Below are 21,114 nucleotides of genomic sequence, written 5' to 3' on the forward strand. Positions count from 1 at the left end.
ATAGAAGTATATTTTTCATGATGACACATGCATAACCCAGATAAAAATGCTTACAATCTACAGGAGAAGAGAGAGAAACAATGTTGATTTTATAATTTTTGGAAAATATATGCTAAAAATTGTTATTACCATGTAAAAAAAGAATATGCTCCTTTGAAGAGAGGGTTCATATTTTTGCCTTTTTTTGTACCCAGCACTTCACAGTGCCTTGGCACACTATAAGCAATTAATAAATGCTTGTTAATTTGGCCATCTCAATGTCAAAGATCAACCCTATCTATACCAAATAAATAGATTAGGTAAAGATTTTTTCCTCTCATAGTCAAGAGAATGTCAAACACAAAGCATATGTTAAAGAACATACCTAGGGTAAACTGGGTGGCTCAGTGGATTGAGAGCCAGGCCCAGAGATGGGAGGTTCTGGGTTCAAATGTGTCTAGACACTCCCCAGATGTGTGACCCTGGGCAAGTCACTTAACCCCCACTGCTTAGCCCTTAACACTCTTCTGCCTTGGAACCAAGTATTGGAACCAAGTATAACCCAGTATTGATTCCAAGACAGATGGTAAGGGTTTAAAATAAATACCATATAAATTGAAGAGATGTTTGATATCTGTCCAGGTGAGCAGGTGCTGCAAAACTTCAGCCAAATCATCCACCTTTTTCCCATTCTTTTCTGGCCAGGACTTAGTGATGATCGCAGAAACAAGAGTTCCAAATTTTCTGAGGTTATGAGAATTTAACTGATCAAAGATACTGGTCTGAGACTACAAAAGAAAAAAAGAGAAGGTAAAACAAAATAGATTTTAGAAACACTCCAGTATCTATTTTGCAAAATTATATGACAATAAATCTGACAATTTAGTTGAAATAGATGAATATTTTAAAATGTAAATTGCCTAGATTAACAAAAGAGGAAATAAAATATGTAAATATCCCCAGTAAGGTGGTTAATAATTTAAAGCAAATGCAGAAGTCTAAAATAAAAACTGTTTAAAATGGCCAATAATCCATAACATAAGTAAAATGGGTTTTTTATACTTATTTATTCATACATGCTTCCTTCCTTCCTCCCTTCCTCTAATTATTAGAGGTTGGGGGGGAGGGTACGGAACACCATTTTGTAGAAAATTAATCATTTCAAGTAGATCTCTTAACTTCTGACCAAAAGAATTGAGGTAGGAGGGAAGCACACAAATTCTAAAACAAAATTTAGAGCTTTTCTTTCAACATACCTTCTTTATTAAATAGGATCATCTAAACAAATAACCTACTGCTATGACTATGCATGATTATATAACTTTAAATCTGTAAATGATGTTTTAAAATAAAAATATTAATTTTTTCCAATTTTCTGTCTCTTTCCTAACACCTTCCTCTCTAGATTGGCTTGTCTTCAAATTTTTGAAAATGTTAATCTCTTATTATTAAAAAAAATGCTTACATTTAAAAAGTCAAAAATGGTTTCTGCATGAGAAAATATATTTAAAATAATATAAATATATATGCATACATATTTTTCTTGAAGAGCTTTACATTTGTCAACTATTCTGGAAAACAATTTGAAATTGTATTTTTTACAAAGAGAATAAATTCCCAGAAATTCCATTTCTATGTCCTCATTAAAAAAAAAATAAGTCTACAGTTCTGAAGGACTTATGAGAAAAAAATCCACCTCCAAAAAAAGAACTTTTGAATCCAGAATGCATATGAAAACTTGTTTAGTTGGGTTTATGTTTTGGGTTTTTGGTTTTATAAGATTACTCATTTAAAAAAAATAAATATAGGTATAGTCTTTGTGTGATAATAAATGTATTCACCTGCCAGCACAAAGGAGAATGGGAAAGGTAGGAAGGGAGATAATTTTGATTATATAACTTAGGAAAACTGATGTGGACATTTGTTATTACATGCAATTGGTAAAAAAACAATTTTTAAAAAAATAATCCTAATCCATTTTGTATTAACAAAAAAATGGAAAAAAATGACCACCTAAAAGATTGTAATGTAAAGCAAGCAGAAGTAGGAAAATCGTATGTACAAGGACTACATCAAGTATACCAATGTGTTAGCAAAATATATATAAACCTAGCCAATCTTTTATCTCTAAACATTGATGTAAATGCATCTACCTTCCTTATTTGCATTGATGGTGAACAACTGGTATGGAATATTACATATATTTCAGAAATTGTATAGGTATTCATGAGTTTTGCTGAACAAATTTTAAAGTAGTAGTATGATGGGTAGAAGAGGGAAGAAAATGTGACAAAATATAATAACAAAAGGTATCAATAAAAATATTAATTAGCCATATGCCAATCTTCAGATGATATCCCTTATTAGATGGCCCTACTTGAAAGACAAAACAGAGAAAGGAGGACAACCTAACATGAATGGATTAAACAGTATACTATGCTGACTTTTATTTCATTTTATTTTTTTAAACCTTTACCTTCCATCTTAGAATCAATACTGTGTATTGGTCCAAAGGTAGAAGAGTGGTAAGGGCTAAACAATGAAGGTCAAGTGACTTGCCCAGGGTCACACAGCTAGGAAGTGTGTGAGGCCAGATTTAAACTTAGGAACTCCCATATCTAGGCCTGGCTCTCAATGCACTGAGCTACTCAGCTGCCCTCTATTTTATTTTTTTATTTCCATATTATTTTATTTATATTTTTTATAATATTTTTCCATGGTCTGTCCCTCCCTTCTTCCCTCTTTCTTCCTGGAGCTGAGAAGCAATTCCACTGGTTTATATGTCTTATTACTCAAAACCTATTCCCATAGTATTCATATTTGTAATAGAGTAATTGTTTAAAAAAACCACAATCCCAAATCATATGCTCATAACCAAATAATGAATCATATGTTTTTCTTCTGCATTTCTACTCCCATAGTTCTTTTTCTAGCTGTGAATAGCATTCTTTTTTATAAGTTCCATGGAATTGTTCTTGATTATTACATTGCTATGAGTGGCAGTCTATTACATTTGATCATCCCATGATGTTTCACTTTCTATGTACAATGTTCTCCTGGTTGTGCTCATTTCACTCCCCCATCAGTTCATGGAGTTCTTTCCAGTTCATATAGAAATCAAAACAGTTCATCATTCCTTATAGCACAATAGTATTCCATCCCACCATCATATACCAACCACAATTTGTTCAGGCATTCCCGAAGGGACACCCTCTCATTTTCCAATTATTTTTCCAAAATAAATATTTTTGTACACCTTTTTTTATCTCTTTGGGATACAATCCCAGTAGTGGTACTATCATTTTTAGAATATGCTCCATAATTTAATTTTCATAGGCAATTCCTTGGATTATAGCTATCATTTCATAAAACAATAAAGAAAACCTAGACTTATTTGATATGACAGGAAATAAAATGAGCAGAACTAAGAGAATATTATACATAGCAATGTTATAAAGACAATCAAATGACACTACTCTATTGAATACAATGATCCACAGAAATTTCAAAGGATTTATGATGAAAAATGCTATCTACCTCCAAAGACAGAATTGAGGTACTTAGATTACAGATTAAAGCTTATTTTCTTGTACTTTTATTTTTCTTGTTTTATTTTTCTGCAAAATGGTTAATGTGGAAATGTGTTTTACCTGGCTTCATATATATAATGGATATTGTAGATAAATCAGCATACTTGGATTTATTAATCCCATAAAGGATTAAAACAGACAAAAAGCAAGGGGAAAAAAGAGAGTTCTCTACCTCTATGAATTAAGAAAATCAGAACCTCTAAGATCTTCAAGGACTGACTTTCCGTAGATATCTAAAATCATCCCACATTTGAAGAGGAGGTAAAAAGTAAATTTGTATAGCAGACAATCTCTTATTAGTCACCTGAACTAGAGAATATTCAAAAGAGGCCAATATGAGAAGTAAAGAGAGATGAAAGAAATATCCAAGAATACATGGTAGTGTTAACAGAAGCACTATTAGACAAAGAGGACTCATCATTGGACAGATAATCCAGATTGGTGGAAAAAGTCAATATTTTCATTCCATAACATAGCCACAATCCCTAAATGTTTTCCCATTGGAGATAAAATTGACTACCTGGCAGACTGGGCTGACAGCTTCTATAGCACAGGTCTCAAAGGTCTTAGCAACACAGATATCTACATTTTTAAGGCTGTCGTAACAGCTGCAGTATACGATGATCTGGTGAACTGGTTTCTCCTGTAGAACAAAGAATGAAATTTAATGAAGATTTGAGATGGCAAATTTCAACATTTTTGAGGATGAAAGTGAGATGAATCTCACTTATCTGCAATTTCAATATAGTCTCATTTTTAACCAAAGTTTTCAGATAATTTCCTTTGTTGTTGAGTACCAATAAGTTGCACTAATTTATCAAGTATATTTAATGAATAGTCCCTTCCTTTGCCACATAAATAATCCAAAAAAGCAAGTATATTCTTTTCAGAGATGAACAGCTCTCCTAGAATAATCCTGAAGAATATGTCCCTGATACAAGAGGTTGTCTCTAACCTCTGAAAGAGGTGCTAAATCAGAGATGTAAAAAGAAGCAGATATGGTAAATTTTTGAATTTGTTTTTCTTAACTGTACTTATGTTGAGACAGTTTTGTAGCAGAGAAGTCATAGGGAAGATATTAAAGAAACCCAAAAAACAAAAAAATAATGGTGTTTAAAATATTTATTACCACTTCTTCTTAACTATTAACCACATTCTTCTTAACTACGAACAAAGCAAACAGCAAGGAGTTATTAATAATATACATCAGAGGGAGATCAGTTTGGGAATATACTGCAAGGTTTCTTCCAACAGATGATAAACAACTCAACTAAGGAGATGACTATAAGTGAGAAAAAGGAACAGGATATGAGAGATGTAATGGGGTGGAAGGAATGATGGGGAGGGGAAAGGGTGAGAGTGATGAGTAAAGCATAAACAAAGTTATAAATCTAAGTGACTAAACGGAAATTAGATTAAAGAAAAGAATTTTAAGCAAAAGATGATGGCGATTGAGCCGGAAAAATCATTCTTTGACAGAAATTAAACTTGTATACGGAAAATTTCCAATGTTTTTTCCTATTTCATAGTGGTCTTGGCTATAGCTACTATGATATTCCCAATCATGGGACTATATATTGACAAAGAGATTCAGTTATTTCAAATGTTTAACATTAACGCAAAAAGAAGCTGAGGGTCCTGGGTTCAAATTTGGCAACAGACACTTACAAGCTGTGTGGCCCTGGGCAAATCATTTAACCCCCATTACCTAGCCCTTCTCCCTTGTCTCCCTCAGGACCAATACACATGATTAACTGCAAAAGTGAAGGTAAGGTTTTTGTTTTTTTAAAAGAAAAGAATCCCAGGGGATTTTAAAATACCTGTTTTATTCTTCCTTCTAATTCACTAAGTAATGACTTCTTCCATTCCTTAGAAAGATGCTCAATAGTAAAGTCGATTTTTACAAAATCACTCCAGGCCTACAAAATATATATACATATATTATGCAATCAAAAAACACATAAAATACAATCAGAGAAAACAATGATAATAGTGGAGTTATTCTCATCAGTGAATTTTTGTATCTCATTTTCCAGTTATGGAAAATGGCCATTAGGCCAGTTATGTTTTGGAGTTTTCTTAAACTCTTACCTTCCATCTTAGAATCAATACTGTGTATTGGTTCTAAGGCAGAAGAGCAATAAGGGCTAGGCAATAAGATTCTTTAATGTCCTTTCAAATAATGATTCATAAATCTGGAAGTCCTCAAAGGCTCAATGTAATTATTCAGCCCTCAGATCTTCTCCCTTTTAACTCTTCCATGGAAATTTCCTGTGATATCAGTTGTCACTCATTTGTAGATGATTTCCTCATTCCCCCCCCCCCCTCTCGCCCCATCTCCTGTTACAACCTAGAAATTCACATCAACAACTATTTGATAAATATTTCCAAATAGATGCAGTTCAACCTCTTCAAACTTCCCTGTATGTAAATTACCAATTTCTTTCACTAACATTATCATGATCACTTTCTCTTTACTCCCTGTTTCCTTTTGTAAGGAAACAAGTTCTATAATAGTCCTTTTTTCTGTTCTTATCCTTAAAAAAAATTTTTTTTAATGACCCTTACCTTCTGTCTTGGAATCAACACATGATTCCAAGGCAGAAGAGCAGTAAGGGCTAGGTAATGGGGGTTAAGTGACTTGCCCAGGGTCACACAGCTAGGAAGTGGCTGAGGCCACATTTGAACCCAGGACTGTCTCTGGGACTGGCTCTCAATCCACTGAGCTACCCAGCTTCCCCCATCCTTAAAATTTTTAAAGTATGTTTGATATAAATTTATTGACAAATGCAAACATATCAATATACAAAGAATAAAAAAGTATTGTAAATATTTCAACTCTTAGTCTATGAAGTAAAAATTTACCTCACAAAGACTTAATTCCCAACAACCTTCTATACTGATCCAACTGTCTCATTCTCTCTCTTTCTAGACCCTTGCCACAAATATGATTTTGAGGATATTACCTATTCTACAAAAATATCTTCACTGACTCCTACTCGTTCAGAAATACTTACCATAGGTTCATCATTATAAAACAGAAATCGTCTATATTGCTGAAGCAGGCCTTCTTTTAAAATGCTCCGGAACCAATTTTTGGTAGTATTCAGAGTTTCTTGAAATAGCTGTTCAACAGAAATGATGTTTCCATTTTCATGGTTTTTTCTATCTTTGGGATCCTAATATTGCAAAGGAAATGAAGATTACCTTAAAGATACATTTTTTATATTCCTTGCAAAACCTAATAAGAGTACCAAGTAATCAAGAGGTGTTCCATAGTAGTAGCTCCATTCTCAAAGGAGAATTTACATGCAAACATTTTCACATTAAAACAGCTAAATTTGAAAAGTGCATTCTCTAGAATGGAACAGGAAAATGAAGAAGCTATGAATATAGTGGCAGGAATATTAAGGAAAGGAAAAAGTACAATAGTGGTTGCATCACAAAGAAGTGAACTCTCACATTAAGGAAATAAAATTCTCTAGACAGTCATGAGAAGAAGAGGTCCCTCGAAATCACTCTCCCCTAATTAAGCCATCAGGGCTACAATTAGTCTTGAGTATAGAAACAATGATGGGATGAAAGGGAATAAAGTGTGTTTGACAAAACCCAAGGAAAATAAAATTTGCTCATGTGACTGGGTTCAGGAAAAGAACATGCCTAAAACTTTTGTACTACTGGTTGTAGACTCAAGAATAGTCAATGGTCAGGGAACCTAGGGCCAGTTCTCTCCATCTATTTTTCTCCTTTTCATTATTCCTCTCTCCCACCTTTTGTTCCTATGGAAGATTATCCCCAAGATTCTCCTTTTTTTTTCTTTCTTTCTAAAAGCAGACCATGGTCTTCTCTTATTAAGCACAGAAGCCACTGATTCTAATTCTCTCCAAGTAATTAAATTCACCACCTACCCTGGCCTAATAGTTTTGAGGTTCTGGATGCAGAAGCCCATGCTTCTTGGTTTTTTAAAATAAGAATGTTTCCTTATGTATTTTCTTTGATAGGACCTTTTAAAACATAATTTTGAAAGTTCTTTTTTATCTGAAAAAATATGAAGTTATTATTTCCTTATGCTAATAACTAATGATGATGAAATGCCTATTAAATGTTTCATTGCAATCAAGTATATGATATTTTCTGCTGATTATCCTGTTTCAAGATGAAAATTATCAAAACTTTTTTTAATTATCTCTCTTTATTGCTCCTTTATTTCCAAAATTTTAGAGATAAAGAAAAAATTTGATAATATAAAATTCACTGGCATATTAAATAAAACAACCCATGATTTGCTAATATTACTTAATTAAAATTACCAAGGATGTACAAATAATAATTGTTATTTGATTATTTCATTTGTGTCCAATTCTTCATGACCTGTGATGGGGTTTTCTTGACAAAGATACTAGAGTACCTTGCCATTTCCTTCTCCAGCTCATTTTACAGATGAGGACACTGAGGCAAACAGAAAAAGTTACTTGCTCAGGGTTCCACAGCTAGGAAACGACTGAGGCTGGATATGAACTCAGGCCTTCCTGACTATAGATAGGCACTTAGCAGCCCACAAATAATAATAAAGTTGAACTATAAACAGACTGCCAAGAAAACAATTTATGGCTCTGCAACAATGACCTTTTAAAACTTCAGGCAATCAAAAGTGGCCTGACACTTACTAGCTCTTGAGACCCCAGGAAAGTCACTAAACCCCAGTAGCCTACCCCTTACCACTCTTGTGCTCTGGCACCAAAACTAAGTATGGATTCTAAGATAGATGGTAATGGTTTAAAAAGAAAAATTTTTTTAAGACTTGGGTAATTCTATTATTTTTTTCTGGGCCTCAGGTTCCTCATATATTAAATAATAAAGAAATTAGATGACGGGATCTCTATAGTTTCCCTCCAAATCTATGAAATATGCTTATGAGATCTTATGATATATGCTCCTGTGATTATTAACCCTGTACAATGAATACATTTCTTTACTTCTTATTCAAAATATTAAGTCTCAAGTTACATTGTTTAAACTGGTTCATCATTAAGGTGGATCATGTGGTCGACCTCCTTCTCATGTACCAAAAGAAATCACAATTATAGAATTACTTTGGCTATTTTGTCTAATTCAAGATGTTGAATAGATCTGTTTTCTTTTGTTTTTCTTTCCACATATATATACATATATATGTATATATATAAATTGAGCTACATTATGGATAAGATCTTTGTTATATTGACCAAATCAAAGCATTTATAATATTTCAATTCAAAAAAGTATACATACAAAATTCTAAAATAACAAACATTAAAATCTGTGGGACAAAACCTCTTTAGTAAGTTAGGGGCTGAAAGAAGATATTAGAGAAAATTGTATTAAAAATGTCAAAAGAAAATGAACTAAACACAATTGAACTCTGGTGTCTAATTATTTTTATATAATAATACAAAGATAAAAGGATAAATTCTGTATTAAGTGGATGAACTTTCTCTAGATATAGACAGCTATAGATTGTCAAAGATAAAGCATATCACAAGAGGAAAAAAATTGCGAGAAATAAACTATACTAAAGTATCCTTGAATAAAGCCAAAAAAAATACCTAAGCTTAAATCAGAAATCTACAAAATAACAATTCACACTTACATGGCACTTTTAAGGTTTATCTTTGAAAGGTAAAAGGATCTTTCCTCTCAATCATCTGATGAGACAGAGCATATGGGTTGTTAGAGTCCTTATCAAACTACCCCCTTTTTTGAAAGATATAGAAACTAAGAAATGAATATTGAACATGAATTATAAGACACAGGAATACTTCACTTACCCCCAAAAGCGTAATTCTGATCATCGTAGAAATAATCTCTGCAGATAAGACAGGCAATCCATAAAACCGTAACATTTTTGTTTTTTTGCAGACAGATTCATGGAGTTTTAAGCAGACAGGAAAGTAAGATTCTAACATGTCTACTTGAAGCCTATCAAAACCAAAGTTAAAAGAGGAAATTGTAAGAGAAACATAAAGAAGAGGAAAATGAAATATTAGTTCTCGGTCCTTACATGAGAAAGATAACTTACGGGATCTGAATGTCACATAAACTATTTTGACATACATCAAGTTTGGAAAAAGGATTCTTCAGCCTATAAAGATCTAGTTTAGCTAATATGGCAAATCTTTTTATTATAGATAAAAGGTTTAATTTTTAAGTAAAAGTTCCAAGTGTTTCTAAGCTGAGTTTTTCAAAGGAAGGAAAAGGCAGAAATAAAAAAAACTTTATACTATATCTTATTCAGAGAAAATATTTAAGAAAAGACAGGGTGAGAAATTAGCCAAAGAGAAAAGAAGAACAGTAGTGAAAATGAAAGTAAAGAAGTTCCCTTTTACCTCAATGAACACATTACCATTATACACACCACCTCATATAGTCACACAAAAGAATCCAAAAGAGTTGGCCATGTCAGAACTTGCAGCATTACCTTAGTAATGTAAAAAGTGGAATAATAGACATAATATCCAACTGCAGGAAGACCTGGGTTCAAATGCTGGCTGAGGAACTGGTCCTGGGAAAGTTACCCACTCAGTCTGCATTTCTTTATCTATAAAGTGGCATCTACCTCAGAATACTTTTAAGGAGAAAATGAGTAAATTTATGCTAAGTGCTATAGAATCTGAGCTAACAGATATAGAAATTTATAACATTTGTTTCATTTAAAATGTATACTTGGGGGGAAGCTGGGTAGCTCAGTGGATTGAGAGCCAGGCCTAGAGACGGGAGGTCCAAAGGTTCAAATCTGGCCTCAGACACTTCCCAGCTGTGTGACCCTGGACAAGTCACTTGACCCCCATTGTCTAGCCCTTACCACTCTTCTGCCTTGAAGCCAATACACAGTATTGACTCCAAGACAGAAGGTAAGGGTTTAAAAAAATAAAATAAAATAAAATGTATACTTGTAAACAAGTTACCTCTTTTCTTTAAAAAAATTTTATTGCCATGTTTTAACATGCCCTTCATCTTCCAACACATCTCCCTTCCCTAATCAGTCACATCCTTAAAAAAGAATTTTTAAAGAGGCAATTAAAAGAGAAACTAAATAACATATGAATCAAGTATAGCAGCATATAAAATGATCCATATCCATTGTCCCATCCCTTACCAATGAAGAGGAGGTGAAGTCTTATAGAAGGCCAGGCTTGGTCATTCTAATTTCAAAACATTCAGTTCCTATTTTTTTTTATTGTTCTTCCCATTTACATCATTATATCATCATATATATTGAATTCCTGATTCTACTTCAATTTTTATCAGTTCACTTAGATCTTTCTTTGCTTCCTTTTTTTCCAGTCATTATTTCTTTTTTCTTTCTGCCAGACTTGTGCTTTCATCAGTGTCAGGAGCTTTTAGTAAGAAAGCTCTTCTTGATTAGGGAATGTCTCCTAATCCTGATCCAGGATTTTACAAATACAGAAAGGATTGCTATACTTTAGTATGTGTATTATATATATATATAACCCTAAATTCTAACTTACTTAAATACCTATTTTTCCTTTCCCTATTGGAATATCTGAGGGTAATAAAATAAAGAAAATATATTTGGTACTCCAGGAGACTAGAAAATTTGTTATATAACAAGTGTCTTAGGGTCCATTCATGCAGCCATATCTACATCATTCTGCATATAGAACCAGAGCCAGGGGCATCTAACTCAAGACTACAAGTTCTAGACAGTTAATGGACCATAAATGTTTTTATACATAGACATACATGTGTATATTGTGGGGGCTGGGGGGAGGGAGGGATCTGTATTCATGTGCACATGTGCATAAAATTCCTAATTATTCTAAAGGGCATAATATATCCATTACTGCCTTACTTTTCTTTAATATTGGTTCAATATGTCCATTTAAATCCTCTTTCTCCATAATATTGGAGAATAAAGTGAAAATACCTGCCCCATTTCATTATTAATCAGTGTTATCCTTTAAAAAAAAATCTTCATCTAGGTACACTGACAATTATTATATATATATACAGACACACACACACCTATAAGTATATACATACACATGTATATCTTTGCACATATGGATGTTAGACCCACCAAAATCTGGAATCATGGTAGTAGAAGAGAGGTAAGAAATTTTTATGTGGTAGAATAGACAGAGTATGTAACTTAGGAGTCAGAAGACCTGAGTTCAAATCTTTCCTTTGAAATTTAATGGACAATTCCGTAAACTACTCTGGAATTCAGTTTCCTTATTTGCAAAATAAGGATGATAATAATAGCACCACCTCCAAAGATTATTTTGGACCTCAACATATGGAAAATACTTTGCAAATCATAAAACACTACAAAAACATTAAGCTACTGTTATTATGCCAGTATTCTTTACTTACTTGTCCTGATTTGCATTCAGAAGGTTCAAGAGCTTTTTGAAGAGGTTCTCTAAAATCTGTGATCATGGTATGAAAAAAAAAACATGACAATAGTATGTTTAGATTCATAGCTTCATGGAAATAAACTAAAAACATCCTCAATTATCATAAAAAATATTGAAGATCCTTGTGCATATGATGTTATTAATTTATTTTTTAATTTATCTTCTGTCTTAGAATTAATGCTATGTATTGGTTCCAAGGTGGAAGAGCAGTGAGTGCTAGGCAGCTGAGGTTAAGTGACTTGCCCAGGGTCATGCAGCTAGGAAGTATGAGGCCAGACTTGAATCTAAGACCTACTATATACCCAGTCATGGCCCTTTATCTACAACAATCAACTTCTGTTAAACTTCAAAGTAACAAAATATTGTTTTATTTCATAATTGTTTCAATAAAATTAAGTAAATTTATGCCATGGCATTTTGGGGGGGGTATTTTTTTTGTTTTGATAAAATGCCAAGCTCATCATTATTGTTGCCAGGCTGACAGACTGAATATTTAGTTCACAAATGAAGTGTACTGGGGTAGAAATGAGTACAGCCTTAAAATCAAGGAATCTAGGGTCAATTCTAATTCTGTCACTTACTCCCTGTTTAACCTTGTCGTTTACTCACTTTAGGTCCCAATGAGGAGATTTGACAAGAACATCTCTAAGGTCTCTGAAATCTCACAATTCTATTTGTTACTCAGGATCAAGACTATTCAAATTACAAACCTCATGATTTGTGAAAGAGATGTCAGTCTCCTGAAGGTGATAGTAAGTTCCTTGAAGACAGTCTAAAATGCTAGCAGGACAATTAGTTAAGTATTCCAATGAGTTGTCCAAGAAGTCAACCACACTACTCAAGGGTATCAAGCAGAACCAGGACCGGAATAACTTTTGATCTACTGTCAGCAAGTGTTTTTTTTCTTTCATGTACTGAAGTATTCTTTTTCTGCACAAGTGAAAATAGAATAGACTTTAAGATCTTATCTCACCCCACACACACCACTCCTTTTCTTATTGTCTCTTTTGGTAGAGGACACTGACTTTTCCAGGTATGCAAGTTCTCACTCAAATTTGGAGTCATCTTCAACAATTCACTCTCCCTTACTGACCTCTCCTCCTTGATGTGAAAGTAGAAAAATTGCCAGATGGATTTACAACATGTCTCACATAAGGTGCCCTTCTCAATCTAGGCCTCTGTTACCTCACAACAGAACCATTGCAATAGCCTCTTATTTCCCTGAATCTAGACTCTCCATCTCCTATGTATCTTCCATATACCTACTCAAGTTATATTCCTTTATGAAGTATAAATTTAATCAAGTCACTTCCCTGCTCAATAACCTATAATATTTATAGTTGCTCTTTTTGTGGAGTCAAAAAATTGGAAACTAAAGGGATGTCCCTCAATTGGGGAATGGCTGAACAAATTGTGGGATATATGATGGTGATGGAATACTGTTGTGCTATAAAGAATGATAAACAAGATGATTTCAGAAAGAGTTGGAAAGACCTACATGAACTAATGCAGAGTGAAATCAAAAGAACCAGGAAGACATTGTATATAAGAACAGCAGTATTATAGAATGATCAAATGTGATTGACTTACTTGATCTAGAACAATTCTGAGAGAATTAAGAAAGTTAACCACCTCCAGAGAAAAAACTGTTGTGGTATGAATGCAGATGAAAGCTTATGATTTATCACTTGTTTATTTGGGTATGTTTAGGGGTTTTGGTTTTATAAGATTATTCACGTATAAAAATGAATACTATGGAAATGTGTTTTGCATGGTAAAATATGTACAATCCAGATTGAATTGCTTGGCAGCTTGGGGAGAAGGGTGGGGGTGAGGAGCAGCAACAGAGCAAATGAGATCATATAACTTGAGAAAATTGGAAAGTTGTTATTAAAAATAGAATAAAGTAAATTTTTTAAAATAACCTATAACAGTTTCCTGCAGTCTATAGGATCAAAAATAAACTATTCATTCACAACCTGGCCCTCACCTACCTTTACAGTCTTATTACAGAATATTTGCATTCTCTGATACAAGTCCAGCCAAACTATCCTTTTTGAACCTCTGTTCATAACATGAAGAACTCCATCTCCCATACACAAGCAGGACTGTAATGTTCTACTTCTAAGTTCTACTTTATAAAATCCTTAGAAGTCTTCAAAACCCAGCTTGCTCACTTCACCTCACACTACAAAAGTCCTTACCTTCTTCTATATTACCCAATGTTGATGATCCTTAATAAAATGTAAGTTTCTTTAGGTAAGGTGATGGCTGACAGTGGGCAGTGAGGGGTAATAATAGGAACAGGTCACTTACTCTGAAACTTTGCATTTGTCATTAGTTAGCGCTAAACTGCAAAAACTGCAAAACATATAGTTTTGACATGGGCACTGTACCCCCAGAAACCCAGGTGAACTGTTATCAGGGAAACTCCCTTGTTTTTCCTGACTCTGAGCCTAAAAACACCCAATGACCCCTCTAGGGTCCTGAGATAACTATCTTCCTTTGATTGTCCTCTAGATGGACAGAAAGATGCACCTTCAGACCACACCTCAATCCCCTAAAACAAAGGAATCTTCATGTCCCCAGGCAGACCCCAGTATGATCACCCCACCTCATGCCTGAGTGACTAACTGTTGTGAAAAATGGATAAAATCCCCAGAACTGATGTCATGGGGGGGGGGGGGCGGGGAAACAGCCTTTCCTTTCATGCTGTCCTCCCAGGGAACTGCTCCCCATCTTGCTGTTCTACCCTGCTATCCTCCTGGTCACTCTCAACATTACTTTCTAAATTAATAAATCTCTTTTTGTTTTTAAGCTAAGTTTTGGAGTCATTGCATGCTTGCAAAAGGCATCCTTCCGGAACCCCAAAAGGTTATCCTTCCATGCCCATAACAGTTTCAGCATTTAGTCAAGCATGAATTACAGACTGACCAATTACTCCACTATATACTGGATCTGTAATATTCTATATATACTGGGCATCAGCTTTGTGCCTAATCTGTTTCATTAATTACCCATATTATCCTTAGAATTATAAAACATAATTAATTACCTATAGAAACCCTCCAATATACTGCATGCCCCCACCATGCTCTCCTTCTAGAGGGGCAGTGAACAATCTCTCTCATGTTCACAAATGATGACAAGGTGGACAATGGAGGAACATAGAATCTGTTCCAGAAGAATCCCCCAAATTTGCACATGCTCCTTATTCCCTATAGCAAACCCCAAAACTTACCTCCAAAGTGAATTTGGAATGGGAAATGACAAGCTACCAGACCCCAATAAATAGGCCAAACCTGATCTACATGGAAGCTACCACTCTATAGCAGAACTGCTACTCCATACTATTAGTTCCAAAGAAGCTCCTCAACCAACCCCTGCGCTTATCCATCAGCACTAAGGCTAACTGATTAGCCTCCAGACTATCCACCAGCTATTAGGCCATTAAACCACCATAAACCACTTCTTCAAACAAAATTCTTTTCTTTCTTTTGAATTGAATGGAGTCTCCCATTCTTGGGGTGAGATCCTGCTAAAAACTTAGGTGTGTTTCTCCCATAACAAAGGGACTATTTACATTTTAATATTTGTCTTTGTTTACCTAGATCCCCAATGCCTTGGCATAGTCCTTGACATATAGTAGGTATTTAATAAATACTTAAATTATGTAAAATTAGCAAAATAATGTATTTAAGTGCTTTAGAATAAAAGTTATTTCATTTAGCAAGGAAGCATGTAAAGCAACCTAAAAGGGGAGTTGTTAAAAAGTCAACAGAATTTTAAGGTGGGTAAAACAAATTGTCTCAAATATTCAAGTTTAGTAAGTAAGAAGTTTAGTAAAGAAACTTCTAGATATTCTTGATTTTAACAATAAGGAAACTAGCAAAGAAAATAAATAACTTGCCTAACTAGGATTACAAAACTATTTCTACTGGGGATCAGTAAAAGGAGACATAAAAAACAATAGTAGGATACTGGGGAAGTGACTAAGAAAGAAAATCAACAATATTCCAAGAACTTTTTAAGTCCTAATTATCTATCTTAAAAATCATTATTATGCATTCCACTGCAGAAGACAGGTAAGAGCTAGGCAATAAGAGTTAAGTGACTCACCCAGGGTCACACAGCTAGGCAGTGTCTATAGCCAGATTTGAAATCAGGAATTCATGTATCAAGGCCTGGCTCTCTATACACTGTGCCACCTTGCTGCTCCAATCCAACAACTATTCAAGGGTTATTATTGCAGAAAGAGGGATTTTTTGTCAATAAAACAATCTATGAGAGTTAGTAAAATGTAAAAACTAAAAAAAAAATTTAATAACTAAAAATAAAAAATAAAATAAATTGTAATAAATCATTTCTGTCTGGCCCTTGACTTCCTTGAGAAAAGAAGGGACTAATCTAGATGGCCTTCAAAATTCTTTCTAGTTGTATATGTATTGCCCAACAAAAAGTCCTGAAAACAACTGCATAATAGCTCCAGTATATTTATACATGAATTTAAATTTTCCTATGAAAACTTACTCTTAAATTCTAATTAAAGTTATGTCCAAAGTTAAAAGAACATAGATATAAAAGGATGACAAATCTTAATAACATGATTTAATTCAAGTATGTTTTTCAGGTCAGTAAATTAAACACTGTAGATCTATTAATTAGGTGCCATTCATCATAAAGCAAGAGTTCAACGGGGAATAAAATTGGGTTTCGGGAATTGCTTTTTGGGGAGGGAGGTGGAGATCTATGACAATGATTTCATCTGTACAGGAAACTCTATTGGCTTCCAGTTTTTCCCCAAAAGCACTACATTTCAATTAGGCAATGGCTAAACAAATCATAGTATAATAATAATAATGGCATAATCAGTAGAATATATGAACTTGTCCAGGGCAAGCAATGATTTCTTTTTCTTTATATATCCTATACGTAAGACACTATTAAGATTTGTATGTAGAATGAAGTTAGCAAAACCAAGAATACAATATATACAATGATTATTATATTTAAAGAAAAAAACATTTAAAGGAATGCAAAGCCCAATCTCAATTTATTCCAGAGGACAGATAACTAAACATATCTCTTCCTATCAAATATATCTAAGTTGGAAAAAGGATAAAATGAAGCATATGTGATCAATAATGGTCAACATAATGACATATATATATATATATATATATATATATATATATATATATATATATATATATATATATATATATATATATATATATATATATATATATATATATATATATATATATATATATATATATATATATATATAACAAAGCTGAGTTAAACTTTGGGGAAAGAGGACAAAATTTTAAAAAGACAAAGATGAAGAAAAGTAAGCATCAAAAAAAATATTTTTTTAATGCTACATTATGGGATATGGGGTTTCTTGTATTTTTTTACCAGAAAAGGAGCATGACCTCTTAAAAAGAATTAAACTCTAGCTAGTCAGTAGAGAAAGTTAATTCTATGAATGCTGCTTAATAAAATATTAGATGGCAAGAGAATCTTATAACAAGTTAGTAGTTAAATAAGTGACTGAAACTACTAGTGCCAGGAAGCAAAGTAAGGAAACAAAGGTGTTTTTATATAATCTGGTTCTGTAGAAATAATGGAAGTACATATCTAACAGCAGCTAAGTGGCACAATGGAGAGCATACCAGTCCTGGAATCATCTTCCTGAGTTCAAATCTGGACTCAAGACACATACTAGTTGTGTTACCCTGTGAAAGTTGTTTAACTTTATTTACCTCAGTTCCTCATCAATAAAATGAGCTAGTATCTTTGCCAACAAAACCCCCAACAGGATCATAAACAATCAGACACATCTGAAAAAACAACTCAAAACAATAGCAAATACAGCTATCATATAAACAGATAATGTGGGAATGATTGAGGAAAACATTTTTGGTCAGAGGTATACAAGTAGTAGAACTGTCAACATATGAGAAAGCTTTGGCTATAAGGTATAATGGCATTATGGTATAGTAAATGATTACTAAAGCTGGGGATAAAGTAAGACTAAGCAGGGACTGAGAAAGTAATTCAACAGGTACTTTAAGAACTTACTACATGAAAACCAGTGTTATGTGTGAGGAATACAAAGATAAAACTGAAAAAATACCTACTATTTCAAGGGACACACACAAAAAAATAGTTGAAAGAGGCACTTAAATGTATTATATTCAAAATATGGATTCCTTTAAATTTTGCTTCAAATTATATCAAGTATTCCTTTGATATTTAGACATAGCTATAACATATATGTGGTATAACAGAGTGGGGGAAATGTGTTATAGCCTACATGTGTCCTTTAACAATGCCCAAAGGACTTCTAAGTAAGACATGATACAGAAAAGCCCAGTTCTCCCACTTCTAGCACGAGATTGAACAGTGACCAAAATATACAAAAATGCAAAAAGAAACATCTATATACGACCTAGAACTATACAAAAAGATAGTCAATAGCTGTAAACACTAGAAGAAAAGTCTGTCAGAAAAGTCAGCATAAGTGAAGGTAAACAAACTAGAAAACTAAAAACCCAAATTCTAAATGTTTTAGTAAGGTCTCATGAGGTGAAATCTAAATTTTTAAAAATTCCTTATTAAACTTAATATACTTGGGTCACCAACAAATACGATCATCAACAACAATAAGACAGAAGAAAATATAACTGCAAGCTTATGTTACTTTAAAACACTTTAATATTAAAGACATATGAATGCATTATTTTACAAACAATATAACCATATATTTGTACATATAAATTTAGGGCACAGTGTTTAACCATATAAAAAGTAAGTTTAATGGGGAAGTAACAAATTGTTCTATTTATATTACTACTGGTATATATCATAATAGTAAATTGTGTCATATAAGTAGATATTGTGCTCTATAAGCTTGGGTTACTAGTAAGGCAGAGAGCACACTTGAAAAACCATTTTCTAGAAAAAATTACCATGTGAAAAAACTGTGTACTTACTCTTTTGACACCATCTTCTGAAACTGAGAGATGCAGAGCCTTTCAAGACCAGCCCAAGTATTCTGAGGCTGGATTCGGGTATCCTTTTTTTGGTCAACAAATTCCACAAAATAGTGCAGAATGGGGAGAATCCACACCCAATAGAAAATTTCTTTTTCAATACACTTTTGGCACATATTTATCAGGTGATTTTTCAAGCTAATAGGGGGGAAAAATACCAAAGTAAGAGTAGCAAATAACCAACACTTTTTCCTTAAAAAAAAAAAAAACTGTTATATGTAGAACTATCGCATAAGATCCACAGATTTAGAAACTGGAGGAACAACAGCTATCTAGTACAATTTCTCATTTTAAAGTTGAGGAAACATTAAAAAATCTGGTGACTTTCTCAAGGTTAGATATGAAATCATAACTTGTGTATGATTTAAAAATTTATGAAAATGAAAATTCTACTTGGATGACTTCATCAGGGAAACCAGATGAAAAATGGTTGCTCATGGATTCTCCTTCCCATAGTTTACTATCTATACTTATATCCATTTACTTAAATCAAGCAATGCAAACATTTTTTGCTTCCAAGTGTTCTTTGCCTAAGGAATTAGAGCATACTGAACATGTAAATTTGCTAACCGCAAGCAAGTTGGAAATATATCGTTTATCTCCAATAAAAGTCTTTTGGGGTGAGTTGTTTGCAATTTTAAAAAGTTTTAGGGTTAGTGAGTATATAGAAGAGGTAAGTTTTGTCTAATATATAAATTATAGGAGGCAACAGCATACAGAAAGGCCAATAATGTGTATAAAATATTTTACATACTGTTGATAAAACTCCAATCAATAAATAGATAACTAAAAGGTTCTTATCAGGCTTTTCTGAAAAGATTTTTCTTAATGATATGAAAAACCAATACTCTAGATTCTAGTGAAAGTCAAGATAGAAGAGTAAAACATACCATAAGTATGTAGTCAGAAACAATCCATAACCAACAGTAAATAAATTTCAGTTTCAAATTCACCTTCAAGCTTTAAAAGCTTAAGTTGGATATGACTCAAAAAAAAATGGTTAATAAAAAAAGAAAATAATAATTATGGCAATATTTGATAACAGTAATTTGTAGATGTGTAGTCCCCAGTAGTGAGAGTGAACCCCAGAATGCAAGGCCTCTAGATAACCATTAACTTAGAAGCAGTAAGACATAAGCTTTTTCCCTCAGCATGACTTCAATCCATTTTCCTCCCCAAGTTACCAGATGTCCTGCCAAGAAACCACTGGCCCAAGTGCTCCAAGAGAAACCTAACTAGGGAGTTACACACTGACACTGATATATTACCTATAGAAACTCCTATTGAGAATCACTTAAATAGTTCATTTCCATTATCCTTATCTTATAAATCATCACTTACCATTGTTTCTGTAGGAAGCTTACCTAATCCCTTTACCTCGGTCATTTACACTATAAATTGTAGACTCCAACCCATTAAACTTTGCTACCACTCTGTCTACAAAGGCCCTCCAATAAGTCCAATATACATACTTCTCACCCGGGCATGACAACCCAGAATCAGACTTTGTGATATAGGCAAATGGACAATTAACAAAATTTCTCAAAAGAATGTAGATTAAAATATAACCTCTTGAGTCCTAGCTGTGTTAAGTGACTTAAAACTCTACAAACCTGTTTTTCTATCAGTAAAACAGAAATAACACCTGCAATATTAAGCTCATGGCATTGTTATAAGGATCAAATGAAATTAAGTTCCCAAAATGTTTTAATGTTTACAAGATGGTATGTGTCCAAAATCACTATTCTCATAACAATAACTCTTAGGAAGACATAAAGTCACCATATGGTCAATTCTAAATGTTCACCAACACTTTACTTAACCCAGATATGAAAATATTTGAAAAACCTTTAGTTTTGGAACCGTGCTATTTCTGAATAAAAAGACCAGAGTCATTGGGGGGGAAAAAAAAAGATCAAATGAGAAATTTTTACAATGTAGATCTCTCTTCACTTTTAGGTAGGTGAGATTAGACTCCAAAACCACACTCATTCTTTTAACTCTTCATCACTACCTGCCATCTGTAAAATATCTGTATTTTCACATACATTATTTTATTTTACT

The 21,114-nt window shown here is 33.3% G+C and overlaps 1 protein-coding gene across 2 annotated transcripts in view; it reads right to left on the bottom strand.

Moving 5' to 3' along the window:
* Window positions 1-21,114, bottom strand: part of RNF213 (ring finger protein 213) — a 149,586-nt gene that overhangs the window by 96,518 nt on the left and 31,954 nt on the right. For both annotated transcript variants that reach the window (XM_007482897.2, XM_007482898.2), the window contains 8 exons: window positions 18,991-19,188; window positions 12,700-12,919; window positions 11,946-12,001; window positions 9,377-9,527; window positions 6,587-6,748; window positions 5,390-5,488; window positions 4,090-4,212; window positions 587-767 (listed from right to left, as the gene is read on the bottom strand). In XM_007482897.2, coding sequence (XP_007482959.2) covers window positions 587-767; window positions 4,090-4,212; window positions 5,390-5,488; window positions 6,587-6,748; window positions 9,377-9,527; window positions 11,946-12,001; window positions 12,700-12,919; window positions 18,991-19,188 — 1,190 coding nt within the window. The remainder of the gene's footprint in view (window positions 1-586; window positions 768-4,089; window positions 4,213-5,389; window positions 5,489-6,586; window positions 6,749-9,376; window positions 9,528-11,945; window positions 12,002-12,699; window positions 12,920-18,990; window positions 19,189-21,114) is intronic.

Source organism: Monodelphis domestica, chromosome 2 (assembly GCF_027887165.1).
Source record: "Monodelphis domestica isolate mMonDom1 chromosome 2, mMonDom1.pri, whole genome shotgun sequence".
In the NCBI taxonomy this organism is placed as follows: domain Eukaryota; kingdom Metazoa; phylum Chordata; class Mammalia; order Didelphimorphia; family Didelphidae; genus Monodelphis; species Monodelphis domestica.